Source organism: Panthera pardus, unplaced genomic scaffold, assembly GCF_024362965.1.
Source record: "Panthera pardus isolate Hobbes unplaced genomic scaffold, ASM2436296v1 HiC_scaffold_25, whole genome shotgun sequence".
In the NCBI taxonomy this organism is placed as follows: Eukaryota; Metazoa; Chordata; class Mammalia; order Carnivora; family Felidae; genus Panthera; species Panthera pardus.
Genome location: NW_026526821.1, coordinates 31842503 through 31859794, shown reverse-complemented (window position 1 = coordinate 31859794; position 17292 = coordinate 31842503). Strand labels below are relative to the sequence as shown.

The 17292-nt window shown below is 34.8% G+C and overlaps 1 protein-coding gene across 2 annotated transcripts in view; it reads left to right on the top strand.

The window, feature by feature from the left end:
* Window positions 1–17292, top strand: part of GPCPD1 (glycerophosphocholine phosphodiesterase 1) — a 48960-nt gene that overhangs the window by 10977 nt on the left and 20691 nt on the right. For both annotated transcript variants that reach the window (XM_019462590.2, XM_053890411.1), the window contains exons 4-9: window positions 1041–1125; window positions 6910–6985; window positions 8870–8911; window positions 10797–10920; window positions 14775–15006; window positions 16892–17054. In XM_019462590.2, coding sequence (XP_019318135.1) covers window positions 1041–1125; window positions 6910–6985; window positions 8870–8911; window positions 10797–10920; window positions 14775–15006; window positions 16892–17054 — 722 coding nt within the window. The remainder of the gene's footprint in view (window positions 1–1040; window positions 1126–6909; window positions 6986–8869; window positions 8912–10796; window positions 10921–14774; window positions 15007–16891; window positions 17055–17292) is intronic.

Sequence of the window (17292 nt, the reverse complement as noted above, 5' to 3'; positions counted from 1 at the left end):
GGTTAATGCCCTAAAGCCTGTGTTGGCAGAGCCAGGTGGGGAGCCGTGCTAGCCATCTGGTGTCATGGAAGAACGTTTGGAGCTGCTGTTTATTCACCGAACTATTCATGCTGAATTAAGGTTTGGGTAACGGCCTATGACGGTGGCTCTCAAACTTAAGTGTTCATCATCAGAGTCACCTGGAGGGTTGTTAAATTACAGATTGTTGGACCCTCCTCCAGAGTTTCTAATTCAGTAGCTCTAGGTGTGGCCTGAAAATTTGGATTTCTAACAAGCTCCAAGGTGATATTGATGGTCCTTGGGTCACACTTTGGATACCACTGGTCTATAACTGGAAGGTAAAAGTCAGTTATCATCATGAATTGTAGTGATTTCTTTCACTGTTGAGTCAAAACTTTTGAACAGCAATAGACTATGTTAGCGTAGCATTGTTCGGAGGAAGACGTTGAGTTGAGACAAGTAAGATACAGATACTGATTGCTTGGCTAAGGGAATGAATAGCCAGAGGCTGGGCGGGACAGTCAGAACAAGGGACAGTTGGGAACATGAGTATAGCTTGCCTGCCTCAGCCCTAAAGCCTCTTAGGCCTGTAACATCTCTGAATAGGTGGCAAGTCAGAGAAGATTCTGACTCTGGCTTCCACCTTTGGGCTACTTTTTCTGTTTGGAACACTCTGGCTCTTTTATGGCTGATTCCTTCTCATCACATAGCACTCCTGTCAGACAATTCTTCCTCATTGAGGCTTCTCCTCCAAAACCTCCTGTCATGTCAGAAAGGTCAAGCAGCCTTACTGCGTATGTTTGGTTATTTGTCTACCTTCGCAAGAAAGCAGTCTGCTTGAAGATAGGGCTCTTTCTGCCTTATTCATCACTGTGTTCCCCCCCGTGCCTGGTGCAGGGTAGGCCTGGAGTAAAATTTTGTGTGGGAATAAATAAATGCTGTTGGTCACAGACCTTGCTTGAGGGATTTTATGAATTGTGAAATTTCTGTGCACTTTAGCTTCGTCTTAATGCTGCTGCTCTAATTCTTTTTTGTCACAGCATGTTATGGAAAGCAACCATTGTACTCACTAGAGGAGTATCAGTTCAGTACCGCTACTTCAGAGGGTGCTTTTTAGAACCAAAGGTATGTTTTCTTTATCTAGTTTCCAGTTTCGTTAACAAACTTACTTCTTTCAAAAGCAACTAATTTAAGTTTGGAAACATTCAAAGTAATATGAGTTTGGATCAAATAATGAAAACAGAACTCTAGCTTAATAATATTTTAGTACTAAAAATCAAGGAAGTAGCCACTTCAGAGGCAGACGATGTCTGCAGTGGAGTTTTAAAAGACTAATAGTAAGTATCTTCTGCAGTATTCTTGTTATGAAATTGGTTTTAATGATAAGTGAATGTTGTCAGTAGCTGTACATTTTCTGTTACTTTTGTAAACCTGTTAGTAACCAGTTACAAGGGTTTTCTTTTTGTTTCATTTTTTTAATCCTTATGTGGTATGAATACATTTGGAGGAATATATAGCCAGCCTTGAGTAATTCTTTAAAAAAATTATTTCATAACAGCCATCTCTCAGTGGCTGCGTTGTTTTAACTCCTATCAAAACTGAAGTCATTCCTCTTTAGATTTTTTCAACGATGGTGTTGATAGATTAGGATCTTTTCTGAAGGCTTTTGGAATATCTGTTAAACCTAATCTGCTTGCTCACAATGATTTATTATTTGGGGATTGTTTTCATATTTGGAAAAGAAAAAAAAATTGATTCTTCCCTCTTATTTTAAAGATGCTTATTTCCTGAAAGGATTCTTTTCCTTCAGATTTTTATCTTTGAGCACACTTGGGCTGCATGTGAACAGGGGTTTAGGCAGGAGTCTAGGAAGCAAAACATGGAATAACCTTTTTAAAAGTTTTATTTCCCTTTGGGATCATTTAATACTTGTTACATGTGAAAAAATGCAAGCAGCCACTGTTAGCTCATTCTTTTAGCCACCATTACAGAAAAGAAAACTGACAAAGCCACTTCAGCTGTCTTTTGCACCTATTACGTTTCTTACTCCAAGAATATATTGTAAATACTCAGTGATTAAAACTACATTATGGTTGATCATTGTGTTGGCTTATCTTGACAATAGTCTCATTTTAATGACTTAAAAGATCGTTTATTTGGCATAGGGGTTATGCATTGTGGCAAAGTTTTTTAGTATAAATTGAACAGTTGTGCAGGGGCAGTAGGTCATAACACTCGTATCATCGAAGGTTTATTTGAGGATCCTGGTATGTGAAATTTGTAATATGTGAAATCAACTAAATTTTACTTACAGGGGTATTTGGACAAGAAAAATCATGAGTCTTTTGGGTGTAGTTTTCTAAAGTAAGACTATTGTCAACATGGATCAAATTAAGCCAACCTACAGTATTTTTCCTCTTCATTAAAAATGTAACCAAAAGCAGCAAATCAGTCCAAATTGCCTTTCTGAAAAAATTGGCAAGAAGTCTGCTTACAGTAAAAAACAAGTTTTTCCCCTTGTAATACTTGCAAAAGTTCACAGTATGTGTTGGTGAGTGTGTTTCTTTAAGTAGGTGCTCTGTATCGTGTACACATGTACCGTGTGATGCAGGGGCTGCCATGGTAAGTATGTTTTTCATGGACTAGAGTAAATAGCTACATAAAATCCCATGCATTATAGCTACAGGGTTTTTTTTCCCACATGCCAGCTTAAAGTGACACTTCCTTTCTTTTAAAAGTTGGTGGCGCTTTTTAAAGTGAAACATTTTAAATAGAAATAATTATGAAACTTTGTCTCCATTGTGCATTGTCAAATGATAAAACTAATGTGCAAAGAGCCTTAAACTGTAAAATGATACAAGGTATTAGGTATATATTTTATGAATATAAAGGATGATAGGAAAGCAAAGTGATTATGAAACATTGAAAATCTGAAATGAGTAATGAGATTAATTTTGCTGAGTCACAAGTTTTAGGAGGTAGTCTACCCAAGCATTTGTAGAGCCTAAGCTAGAAATCTTGTGATCTTGTCACTTGACCTTCATATTTCAGTTTCCTAATTTATAAAATGAAAGGCTTGAACTATAGATTTCCTAGGTCCCTTCCATTGCTAAAATTTTATTGCAAATAAATAAAATTTTACCATTCATGCTTTTTCGTCCATTTTTGCTCTTTCTAGCATATTCCTTTTAGATTAGAGGTTAAGAGTCTTGAAATCCCTTTTCTCTCAATTTTTCATGGCTAGCTATTCTCTTTCACTTTGTAGAATTCTAATAACATGTTAATAATGTTGAATTTTAAAATAATGTCATAAGTGACAAATCAAAATATTATCTTAAACGTAGCACACAAAGGTGGTAGATATTCCTGGAATGAAAACACGGGTGTGAGTCTGCAGATGGTCCATTAATTTCACATCTTCACCTAAGATGATTTTTCAGTGAACATGTAACATTTTTTTATCCATGTCTGTCCCTCTATATTTGTGGCTGGAATTAGGAATGTAACCTTATACTGAAATGTTACCCAATTTTTTATTATATTGTCTTAGAGATTTTTCCTTCATTTCAGTGGAAATAGCTATTTTTCAGCAACTCATCTGCTTCTGATTTTTATAGGTGTTAATGTTTACTCATAATTAGGTCGTTACAATCTCTTACTTTGTTCTTAATCTCCCTAGATTTTTGTTTAAATCCTGTAACAAAAGAATCATCTGTGATAGGCACCTGATTGTTTATTTTTGCAGTAGCCCAGATTCTTGTTTTGTATAGTAGTTTTCTTAATAAAATTTTCTTGGATGTGAAATACCTTCACCTGTTAACCTCAAATTTGAACCATCTCAGAAATGTCTGTCTGCCTCGCTTTCTTCACTTCATGCTTACTTACCCATAGGTGACCATTTTCCTATTGGTCTTATTAAAAATAATTACTAAATAGCTATAGGTCTAGCCTCTGCCATCATAGATAAAAATTGCTCAGAACCCCTTTTTATATGCATCTTTTTTTTTTGATTTTTCAAAATGTGGAAAAACAATAGTCAATAAAGTTTTAGAAGTTTACATTTGCATTTTTCATATTTGAAAGCAGCGATATTGCATGACTAGTTGATAATTTTGCTACATGGTTTGTTCAGAACAAAACAGACCAAAAACCTCAGTCTGCATGTTGTTTCTCTCCATGCTTTTAATATTGCTGAGTGGTGTCAGTCACTGTTTAAGAAAGCAGTCATTATACTTTTTTCTTTCTTTTCAGAAATAGATTATTGGTATTTTTGTTAATATGTATGTTTGGAAACATTTCAGCAACTATCTGATTTAATATATGCTAAATTATGAAACAACTATCAGTAATGGAATACTGTCTTGGACTGATGATGTTATTTTTTTCTTCAAAGATCCACGTACACTTGACTCCAAAGTACTTAAAATTGTGGCAGCCTTTTACAGAATGGAACTGTTCTTTTTTTTTTAAGATCTTGAAGAATGAGTTTATTACAGTTAGCATATTAAAAAAGATTGCATGTTTTGGGGTCATTACTGAGATTTTTAATTTCCCAGTGCTTAAGTCTTAAATTTCTTAAGAATTTCAGTAAGCTAAAATTTAAGATTACCTTCTAAAGTTTAATAAAGAGTCACAACAATTTTGAAAGTTCAGTGTATTTTGAAACTTGGTGGATTTTTTTCTATATTGTAACATTTTGTTGTACCAACCAACATGGATTTGTAGTGTGAACGCTTGTATACACAATAAGTCACCTGTTGAATCAGCTCTTTGGACTGCTCCTCAAATGGTCCATTCTGTCAAGCCTAGGTTATTTTATGCTGGGAGTAGTGGTTTGCTACTAAAGCAGATGAGGGTGGGGTTATTAACATATTCTTAAAATATGTTCTTTATCATATATATTTTATCCATAGGGCTATTCTTACGTGATTAAATGTAGATATTGTAGCCAACACTTTGTAAAGTTCCCCCCCCCCCCACACACACCTGAATTAATACAAAAACAAACTCTTCTATCCACTTCTTATCCCTGCTGATATTTAATATTATGTTCCTGGCACCCTTTGAAGTCACCTGTGGTTTAGTAACTTCTATAAGACTGTAGATGGCACCATCTTTGTAGCAAAGAGGGTATTTTCTGGGAAGGAGGGCATGCAGGGGAACTGAGAAGAATGGAGGAAGGGAATACGTTAGATCTTTCTGGCTGCTGTTTATTGCTAAGAAACATTGTTCCTTTTTTGATATATACATTTGCATCATCTTTTGAGGATTAGAAAGTTTGATGTTTAAAACAAATACAGAAAAATGTGATAGGGAAAAGTTGTAAAAAATGTCTAGCGGATGTAGGGTTAAATGTATCTCCTTTTTTTTTTTTTTTTTTTAATTTAGTGGAAATGAAATTCACCATATTTAAGATGAATAGTTTCACATTAAAAAAAAATTCACGAACATCTGCCCAGTCTACCAGTTCATAAGTGAACCCTTAAAACAGGGAGGTATTCAGCTAGAGAAAATAAGTATTTGCTATATTATCCCAGCATTAATGATTTGAATGAATACCTAATGCTATTTTAGTTTTCAAGTTCAAAAGTTTGCAAGTTTTAAAAAAGATTTCAACCTCTGGTTATTTTTAAGTGGCAGAATTATCTCTTGTGTTTAATTATTTTCTGTGCCTAATTTGTCTCATGCTCATTTGTTCTCATTTGGCACATTTATTACTCATCAATATTGAAATTCTATAAAATGATATAGAAGAGTATTTAATGTTATCTAAAAGCGTACAGTATATAGAGTGAAACTTATATGTTCTGTGCTTTTTAAGAGTATGCTTAGGAAAGGGCTTGAAGATTATGTATGACAACATTGACAGTGATTATCCCTAAGTGGTATGATAATGAATGATTTGTTTTTTCTTTTTGCTTCTTTATATTTTATTAAATGTCTTCTGAAGATGCGAAAAGAAGAGAAATGTAAAATACCTTATGAAGTTACAGTTTGAAATTTTGCTTCTAAAATGTGTACTTAAGGGTTTTGGCACATAAGTTTAGTCAATTTTTTTTTAATTAAAGGGAAATTAGGAAACAGTACTTCAGGCCTTTAGGTGTTGATAGTTCATTTTTTTTTTAATTGCTGTAGATATTAACACATAAAGCTTTATTTTCTTTTTTTAGTAAGAGAGCTTGATAACAGAAGACAATATTAGTTGTCACACTGTATGAGTTTATAAACTCTAAGGCATAGAGTAAAACTAGATGTTAGTTCCCCTTTTATCAAACTTACTCTTCAAAGTTACACATGTACATGTCTTCTATTTTAGGGTTTTCTGTGCTTTTTAGAAACACTGGTTTCTATGAGAAATCTTACGTTCTTCTTGCTGTTTACTTACTATAATAAAGCACTTTATTCCCTCTAGTTCCTTGAGTAACTTGTGATCATTGATCCTGAAGTACTTGTACCTACTGTTCCTACTATCACAGTTTAGGCTTTTTCCAAACACTTGGAGAGTTACTTACGATGAGCTACTTTATTCCTTGACTGCTGACATAACCAAGCCTAAATTATATTTGGTGTTAGTTTAACTTAAGACAGAACATCAGCTAAAGATGAAAATTTCTTTTAAAATATTTTGAATATTGTAGGCAGATTTAAGAATAAGGTTAAGATGGTTTTATGTGCCAGTTTCATCTCATTTTTCTCTGTTTACTGCCTCACCCTCATTTTCTTCCAGCACTCATCATGTTTTGTGACCTGGTACATTCCTGATTTCTGGCATATAACATTGATAAATAACAAGATGAATCTCTTGGTTTCATATTTAGTATAAGACCTAGGCCACAAACATCTAATGGAGTCATGGGTAGAAAATAAGATCTAAGAAATTATTGCAGACGTTTAACTTTTAAATTGCAGACTATCGGTGGTCCATGCCAAGTCATAGTTCACAAGTGGGAGACTCATCTACAACCACGATCAATAACCCCTTTAGGTATGGGCATTAACTGCATCTGTTTGAGGCATATGCATTAAAGTTACTAATATGCTGCACAATGGCTTAGTGGGATTTAATAAATTTTTATTCTAAAGTTTAAGGTCAATGCATTGTCAGTACTGCAAATTTCACTTAGCATATCATGGATCTTTTAAAACTAAACAGTTCTTAATTGCCTTTCTTTATAAACTTTGTTAGAAATGCTTGCCAAGTTATTTGGGGGGTGGTTAGATTGATTTATTGTGGAATATTTATTTTCATTTGGAGTAGTTACAGAGTTTGTAAAATACCATTCTTCTTGACTGAGCATCCATGGCTTTGATTACTTGCTCAGAGAGCTTCAGAGAACATTTGAGGAAAGAATTAATCCAAAACAAAGATTCTTAAATTTTTAACTTTGAATAGTAAGAGCAGTAGAATAAGTTATCCTATTTATTGTGTTTTGTTTTGTTTTGTTTTTAACTAGTAAGTACTTGAATAAGCTTGTATGATTCTGAAATCGCATTCAGATTTCTTGGTGGTAGCAGACGTATTTTCCTCCTAATTTACTTAAATACCTGCTGGCTATGTTTAAATGGATAATCAGTTTTGTTTTGTTTTTTAAACATCATTCAGTTTTCTTGTGCCTAAAAATGGCATTTCTCTTCATACAAGTATTTTTGAATTTTCTTTTCCATACTGAGATTATAAAATTTGAAGTTCATTTCACATACGTAAATTCCCCACTTGGATTCATCTGTAAATTGACTCAGTGCTGAAAACTGTTTCTTTTAGTTTCTAGAGAGAATTAACACTTAAAGATAATAAATGGCTTGCTAGTAGCTATCTTAGATTAGAAAGTAGTGAGAGATCCTGCTTTACCCTGTGGCAAGGGCACATCTTTGTTTAAACAGATATTTCATTCCATCCTCTTTATTGGATTTTCTTTTTTTGTTGTAATACATTTTTGATAGTATATTTAGAATTTTCATGATAGTGTACTTTAGAATTATAATAGTCCCATACTGAGGTTGGAAAATAATTAGGTATTAAAGATTAAAAAATAATTTGCGTTTGGAAGCATCTTGCCGTTAAATATATATTTACTTATTGTGAGAAGTGAGATGTTTGTTTCTGGTCTTCTAAAAATTAATGTTATACTTTTAGAAAACATAACTTCTAAACTTAAGAGCTGCGTGAAATCTACCAAGAATCTTTATTGGAAACTATCACACTTATTTTAAGGAATATATCAGACTTACGTTTATCGTAAAACTGGGAAAGGAAGTAGAAGGGGAGATAGCCTTTTACTCAAGAGGGTGGGGCTTACCAGCTTTTCTTACTTAGCTGAAATTTCTGTTAGAAGGGAATGTGCTAGCACTTATTCTTTTGGTAGTTCCTCACAGCTCTGTATACGCAGGTAAGTTTGTGCTGTTTGTAAAGCTTGTAGCCGGCTATAGAGAATAGTTGGGGTTTGAGGAGAATTACCTTTTAGATAAGTTCAGAATATGCACTACATAAGAATAAGCATTTTAATTGTGCCAAGACCTTTGGTTTAAACAATCAGCCGGGAGATACTGTTGTCCAGCAGCCTGTCTCATAAATTGGTGGGTGCAGAGGTTTGCCCCAGAGCCTCCAGAGCACCTCTCTGAGGAGTTTTCTTTCTCTTCTTGTAACACCACGAATCATCACCAAGTTTGTAAGCATTTTTACCGTTTGAGAGTCTCCTTAAAAGGGAATTCTTTATTGAGGGCTACAATAAATATGCTTATTCACTTTGGGCTGCTTGTAAATTTTAGATTTAATATTTTTAAAAATCCTTAAGGTGGGTGATTTCTCAGTTGTTCACTCTGTATACATCATGAATTTTAACTAAGTTTTTTTATTTTCCTTCAATTCTAGAAAGTGAAATTATTATTGACGACGGACAATTTGGAATCCACAGTAAGTGAGACTGAGTTTTGAAGATCTTTACTACTGATAATTGAGATGTTACTTTACATTTCATTGGAAACAGCACAGGGAACTATGACAGAGCATGATATTGAAAACAGAGACAAGATCCAAGAAACAAGTACATTCTCTTAAGTAATAGTTTCCAATATAATTCTTAAACTTTAAAATTTTATCCTTTCGGTTTGTATTTGACTGATGACTTTGGGTATATGAGTTAATGTACTTAACTTGAAAGTATTATACCTAACTGTTAATATATCATCACTTTTTGACATTTATGTTTGATATTAATGTTTCTAAATGTTCTAAACTCTTCAGCTAAGTTTGTGCATTTTGTGTATGTGTATATGCATTTACAGTAAGATCCAGATTAAACAAAATGTTCCAGTAATTCTCCTGAGATTTTTAACAATTAACTTACAGTATAGTAGACAACGCTTTTTCTTCTGAATATGTTGAAAATGTTACCCATTCATATATTTTTTTGCTTCAGTAAATACTTCATCCTGAGGGTTTAAGTTGTCTTCAATGACTGGAATTCTCACAGTATAATAGCATTATCATGCTAAACTGCATTTTTATTTTAGAACCTATACTGTAGAAGTCAAAGATAGAAGCGGGGGGGGGGGGGGGTGGTGAGCAGAATGTGTGCTTGCAGTGACTGTGAACCAGAGATAAATTGCTGATCCTAGATACTTGTGTTTATGCATTTCAAAAATATACATGCTTTGACAGTATTTGGATAGGAATTTAACTTCTTTTCCTTAATTTTATTTGGGATTACTGTATTTATATTACATTGTAAGGTAGCCTAAAATACTTGAATAGCTTTAGCATGTAGTGTTTTAGAGTCTTGTCTTCTTTATTTACAAAAGATTATATTTTTATGTCACATGTTTTAGAGAGCTTGGTTTATGGAGTAGTTTTCTCATGTCCTTAACTATAGTGCATGACATTACATCCCTCTATTGTATGTTAGTTACTATGTGTAGTTATAAATGTATGGCATTTCTTTCCTCCTTTGTAGTTGTTATTCTCTTAAAACTCAGCTTAAGTTAGCTTTCAGGATGAAAAGCCATTTCTCCAACTTTGTCCATTTCTGAGAAGAGTTTAAAATTAAAAAGGATAATGGTTTCTCTTTATTTTTAAGATTTGAAAATTATTAAACCTTTTAAAGTTATACCTAAAGGAAAAGGTTTCGTCTTTTTTTTTTTCAAGTCCTGTTGATAAAAAAAAAAAAAAAACAACAAAACAACTCACGTTCAGAACAGTTGGTAACTCTCTGGTATTTATGAAACTTTCATTACATATGTTAGCAAGAAATTTCAAGTTAAATAATGCTAACACAGTGTTACCATGATCATGCAATTTATTTATGGCAGAAAATATAAATGTGAGAATACACAATTCACTCACAGTTTTGTCCTTACCTTCTCATGTTTGGAGCTTCAGCTGTAGTGATATGACTAGTTTCACCTGCATAGCTCATGTGAAGCTTTGCAAGTGTGATCCCCAGTGAAACAGCTGCTAGATTAGAGATATTTGGAACATATATTCTTCCAGAAATAGATTTGTATAACTTCGATAATGGATTCAGTGAGAATTTACTTAAGTTTAAATTTAATTTACGTAAGTTGTTACATATGGTTAGTTGTTAATATTCATTTAACTTTTTTCCCCTTAATATAAAAGTGTTTTTCAGTGATAAATTTAAGACTATCTCTGTGTTTGCTTTGGAGAGAACTTCCAGTGATATATAACTTGAGTGTATTAAAATGTGAACATGAACTAGAATTATCAACGTGTGTTGTACTTAACAGATTGCTTCAAAACATATGTATAATAATTACTGTTTTCATATTTACTCTGCCAGATGGTGTTGAAACTCTGGATTCTGGATGGCTGACATGTCAGACTGAAATAAGATTACGTTTGCATTATTCTGAAAAACCTCCTGTCTCAATAACAAAGAAAAAATTAAAGAAATCTAGATTTAGGTATTGCAATGTGTGTATGTTACTTAGACCATTTGTTTTTACTAATGCTGTAGATTTCTTTTTCTTTTTTTTTTTTTTTTTTTAATGTTTATTTTTGAGAGAGTGCACGCACGTGAGAGGGGGACGGGTAGAGAGACACACACAGAATCCAAAGCAGACTCCAGGCTCTGAGCTGTCAGCACAGACCCCGACATGGGGCTCAAACTCATGAACCAGAGATCATGACCTGAGACAAAGTTGGACACTTAACTGACTGAGCCACCCAGGTGCCCCTGACCCATTTGACTTTCAGCCTTTAAGTGTATAAACTAAGAACATAACACACCTATAGATAATGTTACATTTTCTAATTGAAGGGTCTTGTAAGAGTGAACTGCCTCCCTGACTCAGATTGTTACAGTTAAACATACTAGTCTTTTTTTTTTTTTTTTTTAATGTTTATTTATTTTTTGAGAGAGAGAGAGACCAAGCATGAGCAGGGAAGAGGCAGAGAGAGAGAGGGAGACACAGAATCCAAAGCAGGCTCCAGGCTCCAAGCTCCAAGCTCCAAGCTCCAAGCTCCAAGCTGTCAGCACAGAGCCCGACATGGGGCTTGAACCCACAAACCATGAGATCATGACCTGAGCCAAAGTTGGACACTTAATCAACTGAGCCACTCAGGTGCCCTACTTCTCTTAGTCTTAACTGCTAAATTTGAAACCAGAAAATTTTGGTTTTATATAGATAAGTGATTTCCAAGTGTATGTATCTTTGTAGTTTCTACTGTTTAAAATTTCTTAGTGTTGCAGTATTTAAATTTGCCATTTGAACCCTGCGTTGGGCTCTGTGCTGACAGCTTGGAGCCTGGAATCTGTTTCAGAGTCTGTGTTTCCCCCTCTCTCTGCCCCTCCCCTGCTCGAGCTCGCTTGCTCTTTCAAAAACATTAAAAAAAAAAAAAATTTTTTTTTTTTTTTTTTTTAAGAAATTAGATAATTAATGGTTGGGGTTCTGCTTGGATTGCAAATGCATACGGAGTTCTATACCATTCTTGTTTATGTAGAAGTTACTTTGAGTATTTGTATATATTATTGTGTTACTCAGGCTTATATTGGGATCTTTTTGTATAACCATACTTTGGTGGGCTCTACTAATTAAGTAACTGATTCCTATTGAAATAATTGTGTATGGGACACCTGGCTGACTCAGTTGGAAAAGTACGTGACTCTTGATCTCAGGGTCCTGAGTTAGAGCCCCATGCTGGGTGTAGAGATTACTAAAAAAAAGAAACTTAAAAAAATTCTGCATAACTAGAAATTTGTGTTTGTTCTGACCACCTTTCCCCCACCCCCCAATTCATGTTAGTGATAGACTAAACCCTCATGGCATAGGAAATAAATTTACCTGCAAGAATATCAGGACTTTAAAAATCTAGCAAAGGTTAAACATTTTAACACTTTTTTTTTTTAATGTTTATTTGTTTTTGAGAGAGAGAGAGAGAGAGAGAGAGCGCGCGCGCGAGTGGGGGAGGGGCAGAGAGAGAGGGAGACACAGAATCTGAAGCAGGCTCCAGGCTCTGAGCTGTCAGCACAGAGCCCGACGCAGGGCTCGAACTCACGAACCATGAGATCATGACCTGAGCCAAAGTTGGACACTCAACTGACTGAGCCACCCAGACACCCCAAAAGCTTGTACATTTTAAGTTAAACACTAGACGTGTTGTTCTGTCTCATTATCACTAAGTTTTAAATACAAGTTTCTCTTTTATTTGACTTCAATAAGGGGAAAGCAGTGTCTCTTTATGATAGATTATAACCTTCATATAGCTACTTGAAGAAAACCTTTAACATAAACGACTAAAATTCTTTCGTGGATCCCTTTAAACTTGAAATTTTTTATTTTATTAAAACTTTTTTTTTTTTTTTTTTTTTTGCTAAAACACATTGCTGTTAACAAAATTGTCATTTTTTATTTTTATTTTATTTTTTTTAATGTTTGTTTATGAAATGGGAGAGACAGAAAGTGAGCAGGAGAGGGGCAGAGAGAGGGAGACACAGAATCTGAAGCAGGCTCCAGGCTCTGAGCGGTTAGCACAGAGGCTGACGTGAGGCTCGAACTGACAGTCTGTGAGATCATGACCTGAGTGAAGTCGGTCACCCAACTGACTGAGCCACCCAGGTGCCCTAATAGTCATTTTTAAAAAAATCTTTATGCCTTTCTTGCCCACTTATTACTATGCAGTTGTGATCTCTTTTCATATATCCTGGTAGAAAATGTTTGTTCCTTCAGGCTAACTAATAGAGTCAATTGTCCAGAACTCTTAAGAGTTAGACTTCTGAGAAAAGATGATTTTTGTTTCTATTATTAAAATACTACTCTTGATTTTACTGTGTGATTATAGAACAGTATTGCTAATTGAGTTGTGTAGATATACCCTCTGAGAGACCTTGGGCCTCAGCAGTGGTTGGAGGCAGTAGGTTATGTAGAGAGAGCAGGCCCCACTAAAACAGTTCCATTATTTGTGTTATCAGATCTCATTTAAATCTAGAGTGAAAAGTTTTCATACCTTAACTGTTACTCTATACAGCAGGTAACATCACTTCTATGTTAATAGTTTATAATTGTTTAATCTATGTACACTGTTTTCTTTTTTCTTTTGTAATGTTTATTTTTGAGAGAGAGAATGAGAACGAGTGGGGGAGGGGTGCAGAGAGAGAGAGACACAGTATCTGAAGCAGGCTCCAGGCTCCAAGCTGTCTGCATAGAGCCCGATGTGGGGCTTGAACTTGTGAGATCATGACCTGAGCTGAAGTTGGACATTTAACCAACTGAGACACCCAGGCGCTCCTAATCTATGTACATTTCAATTGGTGCAAGAAATATTCTAGAATTGAGTTGACTCTTTGGCATTACAAGTATGCTATGCAAGTAATTGTTTCTCATTGGGAGGAGACTGGTTTTTGTGGCTCTGTGGCTTAGACAGTTTGGTCTTTGTTTTCATTGCTTGAAGCCTATAAAAAGTTTTAGACTCTTGGTCTGTTTTTTGTTCATTTGTTTCATTTAGAAAGCACATAAATATAAATACATAACACATGTAAAAAGTATGCATACACACAAATAGATTTAATACAATATTTTTCCTTAATAATGTGCTTTTCCCAGAGTACCTGGACTCACTGTGGATAAGGTAGAAGAAAAGGGAAAAGTTTTAATTTACAGCCTCCAACTCTAGTCTTTTAATGTACACTAACAATATGGTTCAATTTTATGCTTGTTTTACACGTATGTTCTTTAGTAAGACATTTCAGAAGAATTTGGCATGGCCAGTTATAAATGAGATAATAGTAAATGCCTCTGTAGATTCAGTTTTTTAAAAAACAATGAAAACAACTTCAGGCATAATGAGCATGTATCTTGTTTTTTTTAATACTTTGCAGAAATATATGTAAATAAAAACATAAGTATTTTATGAAACAACTAATGCCATAACCTGTAGTATGATGCAGTCTTATATAATATGGTATTTGTGTTATTTAAAGAATTAGCATATTCAAGGAAAACTTGTTTTTTAATTAAAAAAATTTTTTTAACATTCATTTTTGAGAAACAGAGTGTGAGTGGGGGAGGGGCAGAGAGAGAGGGGGACACAGAATCTGAAGCAAGCTCCAGGCTCTGAGCTGTCAGTGCAGAGCCCAACGCAGGGCTGGAACTCACAAACTGTGAGATCATGACCTGAGCTGAAGTCAGGGGCTTAATCAGTTGAGCCACCCAGGTGCCCCCAGGGAACACTTTTGAATTTAGCATTTAGGTAACATTTGTATGAATTTTCCTCTTCCATTTTTGTTTTTTGCATTTCATTATTTTTTCCTTTCATGTAGGGTAAAGTTGACACTAGAGGGCTTGGAAGAAGATGACGATGATAGGGTGTCTCCTACTGTTCTTCACAAAATGTCCAACAGCCTGGAGATATCCTTAATAAGCGACAATGAATTCAAGTGCAGGCATTCGCAGCCAGAGTGTGGGTATGGCTTACAGCCCGATCGTTGGACAGAGTACAGCATACAGACAATGGAACCAGATAACCTGGAACTAATATTTGATTTTTTTGAGGTAAGTGATTATTTCACTGAGGGGATTGAGAAAGAATGCAAGCATGGGCTTATTTTTATATGTTTTAATTTTTGTAGTCTGATTTGTGTAAACCCATGATCATACATCTTTTTAGATGTTTATTCTCTATACATTTTAGCAGGCTTAAAAAACTTGGAGTTGATAGACTCAAGTACTATAAAGAGAATTTCAGCTGAATTGATTAATGTTTTACATCAATGTAAGTGCCTGTTTTTTTTGTTTTGTTTTTTTTTTAAGATTTTTAACGTTTTATTTTTTATTCTTTTTTTGTTTTGTTTTGTTTTGTTTTATTTATTTTGAGAGAGAGAGCAAGGGAGAGGGGCAGAGAGGGAGTGAGAGAGTCCCAAGCAGGCTCTGCACTGTCAGCACAGAGCCTGATGCAGGGCTCGATCTCACAGACTATGAGGTCATGACCTGAGCTGAAATCAAGAGTCACTCAACCCACTGAGCTACCCAGGCACCCCAAAGAATTTTTTATTTTTAAGTAATCTCTGCACCCAACATGGTGCTTGAACTCACAACCCTGAGATCAAGAGTCACATGCTCTTCCAACGGAGCCAACCAGGTGCCCTTGTGCCTGTTCTAAATGTAAATGAATAATATCCAAAGGAGCCGCTAAGGGTAGAGGGACAAGCAGACTGTATAACTATTGGTGGGCAACCCAGTGTAACCAGCATGATTGTGTCCTCTTTATGACTGAAGTCTGTGGTTTATTGAGGCATTTTATTGTAAGAATGCATCATAACAGTGAACTCATTTTTGCAACTTTACTTGATATTATAAATACGTAGTAAAAAATAGTTACTGTGAAAATTGTGCCAGGTTGTTTAGAATCTGCTACCAGCTTTCTAGAGCTGCTTGTGACTCTCAGCATTAGAGCTCTCTGGCTTGCTGGCTGTACAGGTGCTCTCCTCTCCACAAGTCATGCAGGGTCCTCCACTGAGGTCCTTGCTTTATTGTGCCTGGCTAGTAGTTATGTGTACTGCTTTCCTGACACTCTTGCTCTTTGTCATTGCACTCCCATTTCCATTAGATTAGAGCACCTAACCACAGTTTTGTGAAAATAGCAGAATACAGAATGGATTTAAGCTCACAGGTAGCGTTACCCATAATTAAAATCATTATAGTCTTCAAGTTTTAATAGTCTTTATGCATAGCTGTTGCAACTGGCATTTTGGCTACCTTGCATTGTATGGGATTTAAAGTGTTCCTTTCAAAAAACTACAATAAAGAATTCTATTTTTAAAAAAAATCTCTGATTCAGTGTTCCCTAAGTAATAAGATCTGTGGGACTTTATTATAAAATGTGAGGTTTTGGTTGACTGTTTCCTTATTTCTTCAGGACCTACCTTTTAATACTTTCTTGAACATCCTAACTTCCTTTTCATTTGGTGAGCAGTTTTGGAAATACTATTTCTTTCATAGATTAGGCTGATAAAATATCCAGTGTAATCTCAAAGTGAGTATTCAGTTTCCTAGAGAGTTAACTATCCCTTTATGTCACCTGTGTGGATTCATTTTTAGAGAATATAATACACATTAACAGCCCACTACAGATACTTATTAGTCTTTGAATGTAAAAGTACTTAGAAACTTCATCAGTGTTTTAAATTCATCTAATACATGTTAGAGGATCAGAAGTGCAAATCAACAGTTACAACTAATCAAGTACCATATAAAATCTTAAAATATTATATATTAAAAGAAAATGTATCTTTTATATTACAAAGAAGCTATCTGAATTACTTGAATATAAGTTTGATTCATATTTTATGGATCTTCCTCCATAGGTTCTGGATTAATAGAAAATATTGAAGTGTAAGAAATTGAATTACTTCATACCTCTTTTTTTTTTTTTCCCCAGGAAGATCTCAGTGAACACGTAGTTCAGGGTGATGCTCTTCCTGGACACGTGGGGACAGCATGTCTCTTATCATCCACCATTGCTGAGAGTGGGAAGAGTGCTGGAATTCTCACTCTTCCCATCATGAGCAGAAATTCCAGAAAAACAATAGGCAAAGTGAGAGGTAAGCCTGGAGAAGCAGAGGGTCCCTTTACAAATGAGCAAAGATTAAGTTCAAATTTTAGCTAGGGTCAAATTGAGCTTTTGCGAATGGTGGTGATTAAATTAATAATTTGTTTTAGAATATTTACTACTATAGTAACAAGGGGCATCAATTACATTTTCTGGAAGCTTTATTTGAATCAGTTTTGACTTGTTATTTTCTATTTGATAGAGATAAAGTTGGTTTGATTGGTATTGAA